Source organism: Schistocerca gregaria, chromosome 6, assembly GCF_023897955.1.
Source record: "Schistocerca gregaria isolate iqSchGreg1 chromosome 6, iqSchGreg1.2, whole genome shotgun sequence".
In the NCBI taxonomy this organism is placed as follows: Eukaryota; Metazoa; Arthropoda; class Insecta; order Orthoptera; family Acrididae; genus Schistocerca; species Schistocerca gregaria.
The window spans coordinates 446979473-447001658 of record NC_064925.1 but is presented as its reverse complement, the minus strand read 5'-3'; the positions used below and the strand labels follow the sequence as shown (position 1 = coordinate 447001658).

Below are 22186 nucleotides of genomic sequence, written 5' to 3'. Positions count from 1 at the left end.
CCAATTAATACACAATGTAACTCTTAAACCGATTTAAAATATTTTCCAGTATGTAGGCAGGTAATAGTATTCAGTGAAACAAGTAAAATCTCTCTCCCCCCCCCCCCCCCCCCCCCCCCTCCGCCGCGTAGGTGCAACCACAATGGAGGGGATGGAGCGGTTTCTGTTGAGAGGCCAGACAAACATGTGGTTCCTGAAGAGGGGCAGCAGCCTTTTCAGTAGTTGCAGGGGCAAAAGTCTGGATGATTGACTGATTTGGCATTGTAACACTAACCAAAACGGCCTTGCTGTTGTGGTACTGTGAACGGCTGAAAGCAAGGGGAAACTACAGCCATAATTTTTCCCGACGGCATGCAGCTTTACTGTATGGTTAAATGATGATGGTGTTGTCTTGGGTAAAATATTCCGGAGGTAAAATAGTCCCCCATTCGGATCTCCGGGTGGGGACTACTCAGGATGACGTCGTTATCAGGAGAAATAAAAACTGGCATTCTACGGATCGGAGCATGGAATGTCAGATCGCTTAATCGGGCAGGTAGGTTAGAAAATTTAAAAAGGGAAATGGATAGGTTAAAGTTAGACATAGTGGGAATTAGTGGAGTTCGGTGGCAGGAGGAACACGACTTCTGGTCAGGTGAATACAGGATTATAAGTACAAAATCGAATAGGGGTAATGCAGGAGTACGTTTAATAATGAATAAAAAAATAGGAGTGCGTGTAAGCTACTACAAACAGCATAGTGAACGTATTATAGTGGCCAAGATAGACACGAAGCCCTTGCCTACTACAGTAGTAAAAGTTTATATGCCAACTAGCTCTGCAGATGATGAAGAAATTGCTGAAATGTATGATGAGATAAAAGAAATTATTCAGGTAGTGAAGGGAGATGAAAATTTAATAGTCATGGGTGACTGGAATTTACAGGAGGAAAAGGTAGCAAAGGAAACGTAGTAGGTGAATATGGATTGGGGCTAAGAAATGAAAGAGGAAGCTGCCTGGTAGAATTTTGCACAGAGCATAATTTAATCATAGCTAACACGTGGTTGAAGAATCATGAAAAAAGGTTGTATACATTGAAGAACCCTGGCGATACTAAAAGGTATCAGATAGATTATATAATGGTAAGACAGAGATTTAGAGACCAGGTTTTAAATTGTAGGACATTTCCAGGAGCAGATGTGGACTCTGACCACAATCTATTGGTTATGAACTGTAGATTAAAACTGAAGAAACTGCAAAAACTGGGAATTTAAGGACATGGAACCTGGATAAACTGACTAAACCCTAGGTTGTACAGAGTTTCAGGGAGAGCATAAGGGAACAATTGACAGGAATGGGGGAAAGAAATACAGTAGAAGAAGAATGGGTAGCTTTGAGGAATGAAAAAGTGAAGGCAGCAGAGGATCAAGTTGGTAAAAAGACGAGGGCTAGTAGAAATCCTTGGGTAACAGAAGAAGTATTGAATTAAATTGAGGAAAGCAGAAAATATAACAATGTGGTAAATGAAGCAGGCAAAAGGGAATACAAATGTGTCAAAAATGAGATCGACAGGAAGTGCAAAATGGCCAAGCAGGCATGGCTAGAGGAGAAATGTAAGGATGAAGAGGCTTATCTCACTAAGGGTAAGATAGATACTGCCTACAGGGAAATTAAAGGGACCTTCGAAGAGAAGAGAACCACTTGCATGAATATCAAGAGCTCAGATGGAAACCCAGTTCTAAGCAAAGAAGGGAAAGCAGAAAGGTGGAAGGAGTATATAGAGGGTCTATACAAGGGTGATGTACTTGAGGACAATATTATGGAAAATGAAGAGGATTTAGATGAAGATGAAATGGGAGATACGATACTGTGTGAAGAGTTTGACTGATCACTGAAAGATCTGAGTCGAAACAAGGCCCCCGGGAGTAGACAACATTCCATTAGAATTACTGTCAGCCTTGGGAGAGCCAGTCCTGACAAAACTATACCATCTGGTGAGCAAGATGTATGAGACAGGCGAAATACCCTCAGACTTCAAGAAGAATATGATAATTCCAATCCCAAAGAAAGCAGGTGTTGACAGATGTAAAAATTACCAAACTATCAGTTTAATAAGTCACAGCTGCAAGGTACTAACACGAATTCTTTACAAACGAATGGAAAAACTAGTGAAATCGACCTCAGGGAAGATCATTTGAATTCCGTAGAAATGTTGAAACACGTGAGGCAATACTGACCTTACGACTTATCTTAGAAGGAAGATTAAGGAAAAGCAAACCTACATTTTTAGCATTTGTAGACTTAGAGAAAGCTTTCGACAATGTTGACTGGATTACTCTTTTTCGAATTCTAAAGGAGGCAGGGTAAAATGCAGGTAGCGAAAGGCTATTTATAATTTGTACAGAAACCAGATGGCAGTTATAAGAGTCGAGGAACATGAAAGGGAAGCAGTGGTTGGGAAGGGAGTGAGACAGGGTTGTAGCCTGTCCCCGATGTTATTCAGTCTGTATTTTGAGCAAGCAGTAAAGGAAACAAAAGATAAATTTGGATTTGGTATTAAAATCCATGGAGAAGAAATAAAAACTTTGAGGTTCGCCGATGACATTGTAATTCTGTCAGAGACAACATGGGACTTGGAAGAGCAGTTGAACAGAATGGACAGTGTCTTGAGAGGAGTATATCAGATGAACATCAACAAAAGCAAAACGAGGATAATGGAATGTAGTTGAATTAAATCGGGTGATGCTGAGGGAATTAGATTAGGAAATCAGACACTTAAAGTAGTAAAGGAGTTTTGCTATTTGGGGAGCAAAATAACTGATGATGGTCGAAGTACAGAGGATATAAAATGTAGTCTGGCAATGGCAAGGAAAGCGTTTCTGAAGAAGAGAAATTTGTTAACATCGAATATAGATTTATGTATCAGGAAGTCGTTTCTGAAAGTATTTGTTTGGAGTGTAGCCATGTATGGAAGTGAAACATGGACGATAACTAGTTTGGACAAGAAGAGAATAGAAGCTTTTGAAATGTGGTGCTACAGAAGAATGTTGAAGATTAGGTGGGTAGATCATGTAACTAATGAAGAAGTATTGAATAGGATTCTGGAGAAGAGAAGTTTGTGGCACTACTTGACTAGAAGAAGGGATCGGTTGGTAGGACCTGTCCTGAGGCATCAAGGTATCACAAATTTAGCATTGGAGGGCAGTGTGAAGGGTAAAAATCGTAGAGGGAGACCAAGAGATGAGTACATTAAGCAGATTCAGAAGGATGTAGGTTGCAGTATGTACTGGGAGATGATGGAGCTTGCACAGGATAGAGTAGCATGGAGAGCTGCATCAAACCAGTCTCAGGACTGAAGACAACAACAACAACAACAACAAAATACGAATCACATCTGATTGGTATACTTTACATAAGTAGCCTACAGTGACTGTTTCTGCTTGCTAAAGTACACTGAGGTGACCAAAATTGTAGATAGCTCTTAATATTGAGTTGGACCTCCCTTTGCCTGACGCAGTGCAGCAACTCGATATGACATGGACTCAGCAAGTCGGTGGAAGTCCCCTGTAGATATACTGAGCCATGCTGCCTTTGTAGCTGTCCATAATTGTGAAAGTGTTGCTGGTGCATGATTTTGTGCACGAACTGAACCCAATATTAAGGCCTATAAATGTTTGATGGGATTCATGTTGGGTAATCTGGGTGGCCAGATCACTTGCTCAGATTGTCCCAAATACTCTTCAAATCATTCACGGACAATTGAGGCCAGGTGACATGGAGCATTGTCATTCATAAAAATGCCATTGTCATTTGGGAATATGAAGTCCATGATTGGCTACCAATGGTCGCCAAGTAGCTGAACATAACCAACTAGTGACAGTGCTTGGTTTACTTGGACCAGAGGACTCAGTCTATTCCACATAAACAAAGTCCACACCATTATGGCGCCACAACTAGCTTACGCAGTGCCTTGTTGACAGCTGGGTTTCATGGGGGTCTCCAGCACACTCAAACCCTTCCATCAGCTTTTACCAGCTGAAATCTGGACTCATCTGGTCAGGCCACGGTTTTCCGGTTATCTAGGGTCCAACTGATGTGGTAATGAGTGCAGGATAGGCATCACAGGTGGTGTTATGCAGTTAGCAAAGGCACTCGTGTTGGTTGTTTGTTGCCATAGCCCGTTAATGCCCAGTTTCACCACACTGTTCTAAATGATACATTTGTCCTATGTACCACGTTGATTTCTGTGATTATTTCTCACCGTTTTGCTTGGTTGGTAGCACTGTACGAAAACTCTACCAGTTTCGATTTTTAAGAGAAGGCTATGAGCCACAGCATTGTCTTTGGTGAGAGGTAATGCCTGAAAATTTGCTATTCTCAGCACACTCTTTACACTGGAACACAGACTATAGAATTTCATAATGATTTCCAAAATGGAATGCCCCACGCATCTACCTCACACTACCGCTCCAAATTCTAAGTATGTAATCTCCATTGTTTAGCCGTAATCAGGGTGGAAACCTTTTCATATGGGCCACCCGAATAAAAATGATAGCTCCACCTATGCACATTTTTTATTCTTTGCATATGCGGTACAGTGCCACTATCTGTATATGTGCATATTGCTATCCCATGGCTTTAATCACCCCACTGTAGAAGCTGTCTTTTTGCAAATCATCAAGGCTCTCCTCCCTCGTGGAATTTACAGAACATGATATAAATAACTACCTGCGTGTAGATAGCTGCCGTATCATGGTTTCGGAATACACTTCTCCATTTGTGCTAATGTTTAATATTGTAAAAGTTTTTGTTACTTGTTGATTCACACAAGCTTCTTTGTGAATATTCGGCCCCATAAATACAGTAACACCACTATAGAAATCTGATGGGTGAAATGTGACTTACTGATCATGCTCATTTACTAAATAAGTTTTGTGGGTAGGCTGCTTCTGCAAATGATTGAAATTACATGTGATATAGTTCATCACTAATTGATTGGAATGAATGTGTTGATCTTCACAATTTTACAGCAAAATATATTAAAGCTGTTTAAGAATGAATTTCTTAATTTATTTGTGGTATTTATTGGTATGATATGTCACGACAACAGATTAACAGTAGAGCCTCTATATGGAAATGGTAGGAGGTAATTACAGAGAGCTAATTTGAATTGGGGTGATGTGAGTGTCGAGTCAAATTGCCAGTGCTGACTCCATTATAATCTATTGCAAATGCTAGTAGACATAACAAACAAAAGCTTGCACATCAGTGCAGAGTAGTGTGCTGCATGCTGCTTCTGTTCACTTTATACATGTGTATAACATTCGATCTACGTGAGGGCTAATAGGGAATGGGAAGCACTGTTTTTTTTGTCTGCAAAAGATTTATTGTACTACACTACCAGTCCACAGTGGGTTAAAATTTTAGAATATTGACTGATCTTATGTTACAAAATACTTGAGGATTCCGTGACCACTTGTTGACATTACGTTTCCTTTTGCCTTGGATTTTTGGCTGATGTTTATTTAATGATTTTTCTGTCATTTCACCAGTCAGTTGAGCTAACAGGCAATGCATAAAATTGTACATTTTGGCGTTCTTTTAGAAGAAAGCTTATCTGTATTTCTTTATACAGTAAAAACAAGGGCTTATTACTGTTTTGATAGTGTGTAGTAAGGGCTACTTACAGTAGTAATAATCAAAAAACTATTATGTTTCTCTTGACACCCTATTAAATGGAATGCTGAAAAAAACAATTTTTGGAGCACCTGGTAAAGTGGTGACAAGAAATTGTTTTCATTATAAATGTCCACAGTTACCTGATTTCAGCTATTTGAACTGCACTAGATTGACAGTTGTACATCAGGAAATGACACGTTTTTTGAGTTGCCTGGGAGCAAATTTGTGTGATCATTTTAATTTACATTATGGTTAATATAATTGCAAAAAACATATATCTAACCATAGGATGAATGTCTTGACTGTGTATATCTACCATAAGACAATGTCTTGTCTGTGTTTCGTGTTTAATTGTAGTATAAATATTTGCAGACTTCAATTCTGAACAACCACTGATGTTGAGTGGCAACTTGTACAAAAAAATTAGCATTCGTCATCTTCCTTCATTTTGTGCTCCTAATTTGTTGTTTATATAATTAATGAGATGAGAAAACATACCATGAAAAAAAAATCATGTCCATGGTTTTAATTTTTGTTTTGCAGTTGTGCTTTATACTCAATATATTTTCACACAGACAGATAACTCGGATATATGCTACAGATCACAGTTCTCCAGCCATATGGTTCACAGGTGCCAACTCCATGGGGCCTGAGGGAGCCTAAGCCCCCTCAAAAATTCGTTTGGGAATTTGGAGCCCCCCCCCCCCCCAATAATTTAAGAAAATTATTACTTATATTATGCTCTGCGAAATCACAAAATTATGTTGGAATGTTTTATTTTCCTTGCTTGACGATAGTTACCTTTTAAAATCCATTCAGTAATGAGTTAAAATTGAAGAATTATTACGGTAGTAAGCAGCTTAACTGAAAACGAGTGGTGTGAATCATGATAGTGTTATGGTGTTGTGGGCACACGTAGAATCTGTCCCGGTGCGCGAACCTTCGGGTAAAGTCTGGTACCAGTGGGCCAGTGCTGCGGCCATAGTGACATCAAAAGGACTGAATAGAAGCGCCTGGAACACTCCGCCTCTCGTCGCCTTGAAGCTTCGAGACATTATGATGCCATGGCTAAATAAAGCCCAACCTGCTGTCGCAGTCACTCAATGTGGATAGTTTTGTTCAGTGCATGCTGCAGACATGTTTAGTGTTCAAACTTTAGTGTCTAGTGGACTATTTTATATGACTATATTTTATTTGTTTACGTTAGTCTCCTAGTGTATTGTGAATTAAGTTTGCAATGGGTAAATTCGTTACAAAAAATGCGCGCTTGGAAGTTGATGATACTGCAAGTCAACCTCCAATAATTATTGTGTCGTCAGTTGCTTCATCATCTTCAGGCGAGAACCATTCACAGCCAAAACCTGGACAATCCAGTAAGGGAAGATCATTTCAGAAGTCTCGGTTGATCAAATATACATGGCTAGAATATGAAGCATCTACCGGAAAAGTTTTTTTGCAAAATCTGCAAAGAGGCGTATGCTGAAAATCTACTACAATTTTCTTAAAAAAAAAATGTGCATTTACTTCCATAGCGTTTTCTAACTGGAAAAAGGCTCTGGAAAAATTCCATCTTCAGGAAAATACGTTTACTCATAAAGAGGGTGTTCTGACATTAAATTCTATCACTAACCAAAGCGTGGCCTCCCAATTGAATGAACAGTCAGATAGTGATATGAAGATAGGTGGGTTAGCTCTTGAGACTATTTTTACTACTGTTCAATTTCTGTGCTGACAAGGACTAGCAATTGGAGGACACGAAGATGTAAATCAAATTTTTTTGAGTGATATACCTGAGTTTAAAGATTGTTTAGAGTGATCGGGTTATAAGTGGATGTCCCACGATATTTAAAACGAGATCATTGATCTACTTGGAAAGTCTGTGTTGAGATAAGTATTGGCTTCAATCAAGATGACTGAACATTTTTCTATTGTGGTTGACAAAGCAAGTGATTCTTTGATTCACGAACAAGTGTCCTTTTGTATTCGTACTGTCGATGATTCCTCAGTCACCAATGAAGACTTGATTGGCTTATACGAGACCCCCAACACAGAATCACAAACTCTGTTTAGTATTTTAAAAGATGTTTTTGCTCCTCTTGATTTGTCAATGGATAATATAAGAGGACAGTGCTATGATGGTGCCTTGAATTTGACAGGTAAGTTCAAAAGACTAAAAAAGTTAGTTTTGGATATATCACCAAAAGCATGTTACGTGCACTGCACTGCTCATAGTTTAGACTTGGCCGTTTTAGAGTCTCAGACATCTTAGGTCTATGAGAGATATTAAGGCTTTAACTAAGGACTTAATAAACACTGTAAGGGAATCCAACAAAAGGATGGGACTTTCCAGAAGCATACGCTGTGAGAGCACCGACGACGAAGCTGGTCTAAGACCCCTTTGCACGACTCGATGGACTATGGGAGCTTCTAGTATCTTGAGAATATTCTAGAGTTTTTTTGAATCATTTTAGGCAGGTTACAAATGTGCAGGCTACCTTGAGTCAATGTTAACAATTCAAGACTTATTTCTTTTTACGTCTTTATTGCCATGCAGTGAACCCAGAGGAGGATGTCAATGAAAAAATTCAAAGCCTTCATCTAAGTGTTGCTGATCTGGAAAAAATATATGTGGGTTTGATTAGTATATTGAATTGAAGGCGTGATAGTTTTGAACACTTTTGAGAATTGTGATTAAAATGAGAAACCGTCCCAAGTCGATGATCCTTTGCTTCCTTGGAATTGAAGTATACCAAAGAAGTATGGAAAAAACGAAGCCAGCTCACTGCCCACTTTCAAAACCCCAAAGGAGTACTACAAAGCTAATTAAATTGAAGTTTGTCAAACGGTGCAATCTTGCATTACTGAGAGGTTTGCTGCAGCTGGACTCACACAGGTCATTGCAGCTGAACAAAAGTACTTGCTTTTAGTAAACAGAGGCGAAAGAAATTTGGAAAAATCAACTGAGTTTTAAAAAAATGACCTAGACATTGAGAGACCGCGCTTACACTTGAATACGTTAGCTTATATCGCTAATAAAAAACAACTGGCCTTAAAAAAAACGTGAGATGTAAGAAAGTACATTACACAAGAGCCTGCAATTGGAGAAATGTTATGTGAAGTAGTGAAGTGCATTAAGCGTCTCCAAGTAGTTACAATCGCAACAGCAACAGCAGAACGGTCATTTAGCACCCTTAGACGTTTGAAATCATATCTCCGACCAACAATGGGACAGAAGCAATTGAACAATTTGGCTGTTCTTAATGCCCACCGTGATCTTTTGGATGAATTGGATATCTGACCAGTCATCAACTACTTCATATTCAGTAATCCAGTCAGACAGTCGATATTTGCACCTTTCTAAAGACACTCTAGCCCTAATAATGGCATTTTGAGCAATATTAAAAATCTTTATAAAATAGAGAATAATGTTAAACTTTTCATTTTGAAATATTAGTACTGTATTCGTTATTTTCAAATACTTAAATATTTTTAGGGTATAACACTCAATTAAAACCCGCTATTTATATACTTTTTGATTAGAAGTATTGGGCATACTGTATAAACTTTATTAACTGTATTAAAGCGTTAACTTTGAGTTTTTGTTTTTATTTAATGAACCCTGAGCCTTATTCAAAGTAAGCTTAAATTAGCTATTCCACTTATTAATCAAAGTGCTATTACTCTGCGACAGCAATATTTTGTGTTTTATTCGTTTAATGATAGTTTAGGATTTATTTAAATATAATTTCAGTCTTTTCAGAGCCATATATTCACTGCTCTGTAATAGTCTATAAGCATGTTTATTACTGTAAATTAAATTAGCTTTTTACGAAAATACCGTGCGTGTTTATGTTTTGTTTCATTTTTCATAGCCAAAAAATGTTGTGCTTGTCGAGTTTGCTGGAGTGTTGAGTTATCGAGAGTCCAGCTTTTGGGGTTCTAATGTTGATCGTATTAGTCTAAAATGCTTTAAAAAAACTTTAAACTCACTATTTTTCATCTAAAATTTTAGAAAATTTTCCTGGGCAAGCCCCCAGTATTGGCACCCCCAATATTTTTTATAAGTCAGCACCCCTGATTTGGTTGGTGTTTGCAGCACTGCTAATGGCCAGCTGTAGTTACATTGACAAGTGATGTGTGCTATTTTTAAGTAGCGACTTGTACAGTTTCATCCTAGACAGCAGGCGTGTTGCACCTATGAAACTTTTTGCCTAAAAACATTATGAAAAAGGCTAGATTGCTATTCACCATATAGTGGACACATTGAGTCACAGACAGGCACAAGAAAAAGCTACAAAACACACACACACACACACACACACACACACACACACACACGTACGTGCAAATGCAGCTCACACACATGACCACTGTCTTTGGCTGCCAGGACTGTGATCAACTACATTCTCGCCCACAGTAACTTGTCAATTGAAAGCATCTTCTACAAATAAATTTGGGGTACATCAGTGGGCAACCACATGGCACCACACTATGCCAGCCTATTCATGGGCCATCTAAGAGAATCGTTCCTAAATACCCACATTCCTAAACCCCTCACCTGGTTCAGATTCATTGTTGATATCTTTGTGATGTGGATTAAGGGTGAGGACACCCTGTCCATATTCCTCCATAACCTCAACGCCATCTCCCTCATTTGCTTCACCTGGTCGTCCTCAAACCTACAAGCCACCTTCCTTGATGTTGATCTCCACATCAAAGATGGGTATATCAGTACCTTTGTCCAGATAAAACCTCCCAACCGCCAGCAATACCCTCACTTAGACAGCTGCCACCCGTTCCATACCAAGAAGTCCCTTCCATACCGCCTAGTCACCTGGGGCCATCACATCTGTAGTGACAAGCAGTCCCTCTCAAATTTACCACGGATCTCACTGAGGTGCTGATATACCCATCTTTGAGGTGGAGATCAACATCAAGGAAGGTGGCTTGTAGGTTTGAGGAGGACCAGGTGAAGCAAATGAGGGAGATGGCGTTGAGGTTATGGAGGAATATGGACAGGGTGTCCTTACCCTTAATCCACATCACAAAGATATCAACAATGAATCTGAACCAGGTGAAGGGTTTAGGAATGTGGGTATTTAGGAACGATTCTCTTAGATGGCCCATGAATAGGCTGGCATAGTGTGGTGCCATGTGGTTGCCCACTGAAGTACCCTAAATTTATTTGTAGATGATGCTTTCAATTGACAAGTTACTGTGGGAGAGGATGTAGTTGATCACAGTGACTAGGAAGGAAGACGTACCTTGCCCAACGACCGATGGATTCCAAACCTACAAACTGGACATCTTTGTGAAGTGGAATGAGGGTGAGGACACCCTATCTACATATTCTAGAATCTCAAGACCCTCTTCCCAATTCACTTCACCCGGTTCTACTCAATCCTACAAGCCACTTTCCTTGATGTTGAACTCCACCTCAAAGACGGCTACAGCTGTACCTCCACACATCTCAACCTACCAACCACCACCAATACCTTCACTCTGCTATTACGTAGAGAGAAGTCCCTTTCATACAGCCTATCCACCTGGGGCCATCACATTTGTAGTGACAAGCAGTCCCTCTCAAATTTACCACGGTTCTCACTGAGGCCTGAGATGATGTTGTTTGTTGTTTGTGTGTTGTTGTTGTTGTTGTGGTCTTAAGTCCTGAGACTGGTTTGATGCTGCTCTCCACGCTACTCTATCCTGTGCAAGCCTCTTCACCTCCCAGTACCTACCGAAGCCTACATCCTTCTGAATCTGCTTAATGTATTCAGCTCTTGGTCTCCATCTACGATTTTTACCCTCCATGCTGCCCTCCAGTACTCAATTGGTGATCCCTTGATGCCTCACAACATGTCCTCCCAACCGATCCCTTCTTCTAGTCAAGTTGTGCCACAAACTTCTCTTCTCCCCAATCCTATTCAATATCTCCTCATTAGTTACGTGATCTATCCACCTTATCTTCAGCATTCTTCTGTAGCACCACATTTCGAAAGCTTCTATTCTCTTCTTGTCCGAACTAGTTATCGTCCATGTTTCACTTCCATACATGGCTACACTCTATACAAATACTTTCAGAAATGACTTCCTGATACATAAATCTATATTGGATGTTAACAAATTTCTCTTCTTCAGAAACGCTTTCCTTGCCATTGCCAGCCTACATTTTATATCCTCTGTACTTCGATCATCATCAGTTATTTTACTTCCTAAATAGCAAACCTCCTTTACTACTTTAAGTGTCTCATTTCCTAATCTACTTCCCACAGCATCACCCAATTTAATTTGACTACATTCCATTATCATCCTGTTGCTTTTGTTGATATTAATTTTATATCCTCCTTTCAAGACACTGTCCGTTCCGTTCAACTGCTCTTCCAAGTCCTTTGCCGTCTCTGACAGAATTACAATGTCATCGGCGAACCTCAAAGTTTTTATTTCTTCTCCATGAATTTTAATATCAAATCCAAATTTATCTTTTGTTTCCTTTACTGCTTGCTCAATATACAGATTGAGTAACATCGGGGAGAGGCTACAACCCTGTCTAACTCCCTTCCCAACCACTGCTTCCCTTTCATGTCCCTCGACTTTTATAACTGCCATCTGCTATCTGTACAAATTGTAAATAGCCTTTAGCTCCCTGTATTTTACCCATGCCACCTTCAGAATTTGAAAGAGAGTATTCCAGTCAACATTGTCAAAAGCTTTCTCTAAGTCTACAAATGCTATAAATGTAGGTTTGCTTTTCCTTAATCTTACTTGTAAGATAAGTCGTAACGTCAGTATTGCCTCACGTGTTCCAACATTTCTACGGAATCCAAACATCTTCCCCGAGGTCGGCTTCTACCAGTTTTTCCATTCGTCAGTAAAGAATTCGCGTTAGTATTTTGCAGCTGTGACTTATTAAACTGATAGTTTGGTAATTTTCACATCTGTCAACACCTGCTTTCTTTGGGATTGGAATTATTATATTCTTCTTGAAGTCTGAGGGTATTTCTCCTGTCTCATACATCTTGCTCACCAGATGGTAGAGTTTTGTCAGGACTGGCTCTCCCAAGGCTGTCAGTAGTTCTAATTAAATGTTGTGTACTCCCGGGGCCTTCTTCCGACTTTCAGTGCTCTGTCAAACTCTTCGCGCAGTATCGTGTCTCCCATTTCGTCTTCATCTACATCCTCTTCCATTTCCATAATATTGTCCTCAAGTACGTCGCCCTTGTATAGACCCTCTATAAACTCCTTCCACCTTTCTGCTTTCCCTTCTTTGCTTAGAACTGGGTTTCCATCTGAGCTCTTGATATTCATGCAAGTTGTTCTCTTTTCTCCAGAGGTCTCTTTAATTTTCCGGTAGGCAGTATCTATCTTACCCCTCATGAGATTTGCCTCTACATCCTTAAATTTGTCCTCTAGCCATCCCTGCTTAGCCATTTTGCACTTCCTGTTGATCTCATTTTTGAGACGTTTGTATTCCTTTTTGCCTGCTTCACTTGCTGCATTTTTGTATTTTATCCTTTCATCAATTAAATTCAGTATCTCTTTTGTTACCCAAGGATTTCTACTAGCCCTCGTCTTTTTACCTACTTGATCCTCTGCTGTCTTCACTATTTCATTCCTCAAAGCTACCCATTCTTCTTCTACTGTATTTCTTTCCCCCATTCCTGTCAATTGTTCCCTTATGCTCTCCCTGAAACTCTGTACAACCTAGGGTTTAGTCAGTTTATCCAGGTTCCATGTCCTTAAATTCCCAGTTTTTGCAGTTTCTTCAGTTTTAATCTACAGTTCACAACCAACAGATTGTGGTCAGAGTCCACATTGCCCCTGGAAATGTCCTACTATTTAAAACTGGGTCCCTAAATCTCTGTCTTACCATTATATAATCTATCTGATACTTTTAATATCGCCAGCGTTCTTCCATGTATACAACCTTTTTTCATGATTCTTGAACCATGTGTTAGCTATGATTAAATTATGCTCTGTGCAAAATTTTACCAGGCAGCTTTCTCGTTCATTTCTTAGCCCCAATCCACATTTACCTACTACGTTTCCTTTGCTATCTTTTCCTCCTGTCAAATTCCAGTCACCCATGACTATTAAATTTTCTACTCCCTTCACTACCTGAATAATTTCTTTTATCTCATCATACATTTCATCAATTTCTTCATCATCTGCAGAGCTAGTTGGCATATAAACTTGTACTACTATAGTAGGCGTAATATTTTACCCAAGAGGACGCCATCATCATTTAATCATACAGTAAAGCTGCATGGCCTTGGGAAAAATTACGGCTGTAGTTTCCCCTTGCTTTCAGCTGTTCGCAGTACCAAAACAGCAAGGCCGTTGTGGTTAGGGTTACTGGGCCAGATCAGTCAATCATCCAGACTGTTGCCCCTGCAACTACTGAAAAGGCTGCTGCTCCCTCTTCAGGAACCATACGTTTGTCTGGCCTCTCAACAGAAACCCCTCCGTTGTGGTTGCACCTACGGTACTGCTACCTCTATCGTTGAGGCACACTAGCCTCCCCACCAATGGCAAGGTCCATTGATGGGGGTGGGGGGGAGGCCTGAGATAGATGGAGTTAATTACTGTCGGAATCATGTACAGAAACAGGTCTCCCATGCCTTATCTCTCCAGACACCTATCACCTCCCAAATTCCCACCAGCTGGCCACATAGGACCATTTCCATCGTGTCTCAGTATTACCCAGGACTGGAGCAACTGAATTATGTTCTCCACCACGTTTTTGACTACCTCTCGCTGTGCTCTGAAATGAGGAATGTCTTACCCACAATCCTTCCCACCACTGTCACAGTAATATTCCATTGTCCATCGAACCTACCCAAAATCGTCACCCATCCGTACACAGCACATGCTCCGAACTCTTTAACTTACAGCTCATATCCCTGTAGTAGACCTAAATGCGAGACCTAACTCCTCTCTGGTCAGAAGCATCACCTATCTCATCAAAGACAGGGCTACCTGTGAAACCAGTCGTGATCTACAAGCTGAACTGCAACCAGTGTGCTTCATTTACACGGGCATGACAGCCAACAAGCTGTCTCAACATGAATGGCCACTGCAAAACTGGCCAGGAAACGGCTGGACTACCCAGTTGCTTAGTGTACTGTTCTTCACAATGTTCTACATTGTAATGACTGCTTCATGTCTTGTCTGTCCTGGCCTCAGCCTTCATTAGTCATTGTCGTACACCCATTTATCCCTTCTCTGTTCCCACTCCACAGCCTTCTGTTCCACAAGCACACCCATAGTCTTTTTACTTCTTTCCTATTCCACCCCTCTTGCCCTCCGTCTAACCTCCTGACTGCGCCTAGCTGCCATAACCTCTTTCCACCTTGTCCCTCTATGCTCCCACTAACTCCCACTTCCCCATCCCCCCCACCTGTAACATGTTCTCCCTCCCCCTCCTCGCCCCAGCTTCCTCCTGTCTCCCAGCAACCAGACTGCTACTCCCACCAAACACAGTTGCTTAACAGTCTGGCTTTGCAGCCAGAGACAAAGGTCATTTGTGTGGGGAGAGAGAGAGAGCGAGTGTGTGTGTGTGTGTGTGTGTGTGTGTGTGTGTGTGTGTGTTTATTTCAGAAGGAGGCCTTCTGACCGAAAACTTGTGTGTTTAGTAGTCTTTTTGTTGTACCTGTCTGTTTCTCACCTCTCTGCTATATGGTGAGAAGCAGTCTTTTCTTTTCATAATATTGTCATTATTCCATACTGGATTTTCCATTATTTGATTTTACATAAAAACATAGAAATAAACAAAATCAGAGATAGTCATTTTTTGTCAATTTTCTCAACATAATTAATTACCATCATAATTCCTATATTACCTTTATTCTTCTCGTAATTATGATGAGAGAGCATATTTTCCACAGTAAATTTGTGCATGCATTGATCATTAATAATGCTTTCTTGTGTGTGTGTGTGTGTGTGTGTGTGTGTGTGTGTGTGTGTGTGTGTGTGTGTGTGTTTTTCATGATGAATGAGTGAATTAAAAGTTCGGCGTAAGGGGTGAAGTGGAAAGTAGTGGCACGACTTGAATTTAGAGATTGTTACTTTTCTTTCCAGTTCAAAATTCGCAAGGAGGCAATGTCGGGTCTAGCCTTGATTTATAGAAAGCACCTAAATGATGCTGATGTTCCTCAAGCTACTAAAAAGGCAGTAACTTGGATCAAAGATAAAATCCTTCATGGTTATTACATGTGTGGAATGGAAGATAGGTGAGTAAATTAAATGGTGTCAGAAGAAAATTCAATCGTCCTTACAGCAGGTGCAGGTGGGTCCAGCTCATCCAGGGCACCAAGCAATTGACTCTTCCTTTTGAACTTTTCCCAACCTGTTCATCTCTCTACCCTAAGGAAAGACTTTTAGTTGCAAAGATTATGATGGTATGTCACTTTTGTAAGTGCCGTGTAGGAATGCTACACATTTCATTTCCTGAAGCTAAGTACTAACCAGCAATCATGTCTTGTAATTTATCATATATTATTTGTTTATTCACTGAGCGAAATTTGGCACGTACTTCGATGCGAGATGCCTTTAATAGGTTCCACAACGAAACATTGTCTCAAAATTTGGTAGAAAATCCGAAGAAATTCTGGTCGTATGTAAAGTACACAAGCGGCAAGACGCAGTCAATACCTTCGCTGCGCAGTGCCGATGGTACTGTTATCGACGACTGTGCCGCTAAAGCGGAGTTATTGAACGCAGTTTTCCGAAATTCCTTCACCAGGGAAGACGAATGGAATATTCCAGAATTTGAAACACGAACATCTGCTTGCATGAGTCTCTTAGAAGTAGATACCTTAGGGGTTGCGAAGCAACTCAAATCACTTGATACGGGCAAGTCTTCAGGTCCAGATTGTATACCGATTAGGTTCCTTTCAGATTACGCTGATACTATAGCTCCCTACTTAGCACTCATATACAACTGCTCGCTCACCGATAGATCTGTACCTACAGATTGGAAAATTGCGCAGGTCGCACCAGTGTTCAAGAAGGGTAGTAGGAGTAATCCATTTAACTACAGACCTATATCATTGACGTCGGTTTGCAGTAGGGTTTTGGAGCATATACTGTATTCAAACATTATGAATCACCTCGAAGAGAACGATCTATTGACACGTAGTCAGCATGGCTTCAGAAAACATCGCTCTTGTGGAACGCAGCTCGCTCTTTATTCGCACGAAGTAATGGCCGCTATCGACAGGGGATCTCAAGTTGATTCCGTATTTCTAGATTTCCAGAAAGCTTTTGACACCGTTCCTCACAAGCGACTTTTAATCAAGCTGCGGAGCTATGGGGTATCGTCTCAGTTGTGCGACTGGATTCGTGATTTCCTGTCAGGAAGGTCGCAGTTCGTAGTAATAGATGGCAAATCATCGAGTAAAACTGAAGTGATATCAGGTGTTCCCCAGGGAAGCGTCCTGGGACCTCTACTGTTCCTGATCTATATAAATGACCTGGGTGACAATCTGAGCAGTTCTCTTAGACTGTTCACAGATGATGCTGTAATTTATCGTCTAGTAAGGTCATCCGAAGACCAGTATCAGTTGCAAAGCGATTTAGAAAAGATTGCTGTATGGTGTGTCAGGTGGCAGTTGACGCTAAATAACGAAAAGTGTGAGATGATCCACATGAGTTCCAAAAGAAATCCGTTGGAATTCGATTACTCGATAAATAGTACAATTCTCAAGGCTGTCAATTCAACTAAGTACCTGGGTGTTAAAATTACGAACAACTTCAGTTGGAAGGACCACATAGATAATATTGTCGGGAAGGCGAGCCAAAGGTTGCGTTTCATTGGCAGGACACTTAGAAGATGCAACAAGTCCACTAAAGAGACAGCTTACACTACACTCGTTCGTCCTCTGTTAGAATATTGCTGCGCGGTGTGGGATCCTTACCAGGTGGGATTGACGGAGGACATCGAGAGGGTGCAAAAAAGGGCAGCTCGTTTTGTATTATCACGTTATAGGGGAGAGAGTGTGGCAGATATGATACACGAGTTGGGATGGAAGTCATTACAGTATAGACGTTTTTCGTCGCGGCGAGACCTTTTTACGAAATTTCAGTCACCAACTTTCTCTTCCGAATGCGAAAATATTTTGTTGAGCCCAACCTACATAGGTAGGAATCATCATCAAAATAAAATAAGAGAAATCAGAGCTCTAACAGAAAGGTTTAGGTGTTCGTTTTTCCCGCTCGCTGTTCGGGAGTGGAATAGTAGAGAGATAGTATGATTGTGGTTCGATGAACCCTCTGCCAAGCACTTAAATGTGAATTGCAGAGTAGTCATGTAGATGTAGATGAGCTGAAAAAAATAAAGTGTTTTGAACTGCAATTAATAAATGTTTAATTTCTGTGTTTGGTCTAGTGAAAGATATTTAAAAAAAAGGTGTACTCAGACAAATATCTTTAAACATGTTTGTTTCCAATATTTTCTATCTTCAGTTCATTTGAAGATATATGTATAAAGAAAACCAAACAACTTAGAGGAATTTTACCAGGGTCCTAGAGTAAGCAAATTCTTGCAGTACACAGTTGTAACTGCTTCCTCAGATCAAGGCAGAAAGTGTCATTTGAAACATGAAACTGATATTGGAGCTGTCACTCTGAAATACATATGAAAATAAAAACAAAACTTACTGATACATGACAGACTTCATTCGTAAAGTATACGAGAGTGGTTTAATAAGTCTGGTAAATTTCTATGAAAGAATGGGCCATTTTCGTTGCACATCCATGGTTGGTAAGCTTTCTTATTCCAAGGATTGAATAAAGAATTTCACCAATGTATGGTCTCCAGTTCATTGTTGAGAGCCGCCTGAATTGATCAGTGTGCCAACTGCAATTGAAAATAGAGAAAAACAAGATTCAGGCTGTAACTAAACATTTTCATTTGAACGGTTGGACTGATGCACAAATCAAAACAGAATTGGATGAAGTTCATGCACCATCATTGGAGACCATTTATTTTTTGATTAATTTAAATGTTGTTGGACAAGAATCGAAGACACACTGGCCATCTAGTTGAGGTCAGCACAAAGAAAACCGATGACAAAGTGACATGCTAATGCATGACTGCCAGATAAAAATTCATGAGATTGCTCAGGCTGTAGGTATCTTGACTGAGTGAGTGCATAATATCCTGCATGGAGAATTTGCTATGAAAAAGCTGTGTGCAAGGTGGGTCTCGCAATTGCTCATAGTTAACTAAAAGCACATGTGGCTCAGCATCTTGGCAGAATGTCTAGAATTGTTTAATCACAACCTCCAAGACATTTTGAGCTGATTTGTGACTGTTGATGAAACATGGATCCATCATTACACACTGGAATCAAAACGCCAGTCAGAATAATGGACCAAGGCTGGTGAAAGTGCACTGAAGAAGGCAAAAACCATTTTATCAGCCAGTAAGGTGATGGCCTCTGTTTTTTAGGTTTAGCAAGGAATAATCCGTGTAGATTTCTTGGAAAGAGGCAGAACTATAATTGGATGTTTCATTATTGGATCGTTTGACACTTCCGTTTGCTGGCAAGCAAAAACATTCTCTTTCACCAGGATAATGCACCATTCCACACATCGGTGATAACAATGGCAGAAGTGCATAAATTGGGCTTTGAATTGAGTCCTCATCCACTCCATTCAGCAGACCTAGCCTTAGATGACTTCTTCCTGTTCCGTAACTTGAAACTTTGGTTTGCTGGGAAGAAATTTTCATCAGATTAGGACGTTGTACGAGGGCCATCCACAAAGTACATTACATTTTGGAATTAAAAATAAATAAAGTATTGGAAATATTTTTTATTATATACAGATGAAAGCCACACTTAAATACTACTTTTCTACATAGTTGCCATTTAAATTAAGGCACTTATCGTAGCGATGGAAGAGCTTGGAAATTCCTTTGTCGTAAAATTCGGCCGCTTGCGCTTTCAACCACGTGGTTAATCAGTAACCCGGTAGAAATACTATTTTTGTGGATTTCCTGGAAAGAGGCACTACAATAAACTCTCAAAGGTATTGCCAAACTCTGCACAACCTCAGAAGAGCAATACAAAACAAGCGCAGGGGAAAGTTGGGCTCAAAGATCTTGCTGATTCATGACAACGCCCAGGCCCACACGGCAAATGCCACTCGTGAAGTCCTCAAATCTTTTAAGTGGGAATTGTTTCCTCATCCGCTGTACAGTCCCAACCTGGCATCGAGCGACTTCCACTTACTCCCAGGAATGAAGAAGTGGTTGGCTATGCAACGTTTTGATGACGACGCACAGCTTCAAGAAGAGGTAACCGCATGGTTGAAGGCACAGGCGGCCGAATTTTACGACGAAGGAATTTCCAAGCTCGTCCATCACTACGATAAGTGCCTTAATTTAACTGGCAACTATGCAGAAAAGTAGTATTAAAGTGTGGCTTTCATCTGTATATAATAAAAAAATTCCAATACTTTATTTATTTTTAATTCCAAAACATAATGTACTTTGTGGATAGCCCTCGTAGTTGCAGTCAACAAGTTTTTTGCAGAGTTTGACGGAACGTATTTTTCTGATTAGATGAAAAAGCTACATGATTGCTGGACCAAATGTCTATCCTTCAAAGGAGACTATTGAGAAGTGAGTTATTTAAAAAACAAACTTTTTTTTTTTACCAAACTTATCAAGCCACCCGTTTTATATCTTTCTTTGTCTCTTTGTGTGGCGTGTTACCGTTACGTATTCATTACAATTGCTGTAGATTTTGTTTTTGGGTGCACTTGCCATCATATGCTGTAGTTTAAAAGTGTTGGTTTTTATGCATGGTTAACACACTAAAAAATGCTGATACTATGTCATAAACATGGTGTGTTAAGAAGGTGCAGCAATTGAGACAATTTGTGGGGAAAATTGTGCTGTGATAAAAGTAAAAACCTTTTATGAGTAAGCTAATAAATTATGAGACTGGATTGCTCTCCAGGAAGCAAAATGTGTAGTACTGCCAATACACAATATAAGTAAGGGGATTCACTGCGTAGCTTTAGGAACTAAGGGTTCATTCATCTGAGAAGAGAGGGATGTGTTGGGAGGGTCAAAAAAAGGTTGAGTCACTCAGATTCCATTGTAAGAGAGACTGTCCTGTACTGAGGATGAAGGAGACAAATATCAAACTTCTGTTTCGGTGTCATTATACACTGCTTTGCTCTGCATGAATTTTCTGAAGCATATAAAGATGTATACTTATCAGCTTTGACTTACCTGGATACTGAATATGTAACACATATTGTAAGATGCTAGAATATATAGTGTGTCCCTGGAGGAATATCAAGTATTGAGAGGAATGTTCATTTAAAGCAAAAAACTTCATGTGAACATATTCACTATTCCAACCGATTTCACACAAGGTGTGCCCGTAATATTCCCGTTGTTGACAGCAGCACCTGACTTGAATTTTGTCACTTGTTAAATTACAGACGTCATCTGCTTCCAGTAAGAGTATTCACTGATGAAGCCATGTGTACACAGAATTGAATCACCAACACACACAATAATCATTGCTGGTTGCAGGAAAATATACACACTGCAGTAAAAACTATGTAATTTCAAAGTTCATTTTTTGATCAGTGTTAGGTGTGGCATGATTGGTAACACATTGATTGTTCCAGTCATTTTATCAGGGAGAATGGTGGGATATGACTTCCATCTTTCGGAAAAATCATTGGTTGCAGACCTTGAGGACATTCCTTTGGCCATGTGGACTGCAATGTACTCCCAGCGTGACAGAGCCCCTCCACACTTTACTGGACATTTGTGAGAACATATCAATCACACTTTTATTGCTGGATTGGTCATGTCAGTGCAATTAACTGGTCACCAAGATCTCCAGATCTTATACCATTAGAGTTTTATTTATTAGATTGGATGACATTGGGTTGTACAAACAAAAAGCGAATACACAAGATGAACTGCTTAGTCAAATCATGGTCACTGCTGGCTTCATTAGAGAATGTGCAGAGGCTCTGGGCGAGCAGCATAACATTCTGTCTCGGAAATCATTTGGAATAGGGCATATGTCCTTACGAAGTTTTTGCTGTCTGGCACCTTTTATTCTAATTTGTGCATTAATTAATGTTCAGGTTGAGTGTGTGTAATTTTTTAATCACATTGACTGCCACACTAAGTTTTAAGAAAATCTCCATCAGGCCAAGTTGCTGCTTAAAAGTGCACTAGTATTGTGGTATAGCAGTGGCTAATGCACTTCTGAGATTGACACTTATTCGATGCAGGTTTGTAAACACATTTGGCCAATGTTTCTCATTGTAGTAGAAGATAATTATGTTTAGAATGAAATGCTTGTAGACTTTAATTAAAAACATTACACACTAGGTCTGTTTTGTCTTGCTTATCATTTGGTCTGTGAGGTAAGATTTCATTGAGACCTGCTTATGACCAGGGATCTGTTTGGGTTATGACAAAGCAACACAAACATGTAGATTGGCATTTATGTTTGTTCTGTTCTCTGTAGTTCTTGGTCCAGTGCAA

At 40.0% G+C, this 22186-nt stretch overlaps 1 protein-coding gene across 2 annotated transcripts in view; it reads left to right on the top strand.

The window, feature by feature from the left end:
- LOC126278016 (sister chromatid cohesion protein PDS5 homolog B-B) overlaps positions 1 to 22186 on the top strand; it is a 192439-nt gene that overhangs the window by 31447 nt on the left and 138806 nt on the right. For both annotated transcript variants that reach the window (XM_049977727.1, XM_049977726.1), the window contains exon 8: positions 15736 to 15887. In XM_049977727.1, coding sequence (XP_049833684.1) covers positions 15736 to 15887 — 152 coding nt within the window. The remainder of the gene's footprint in view (positions 1 to 15735; positions 15888 to 22186) is intronic.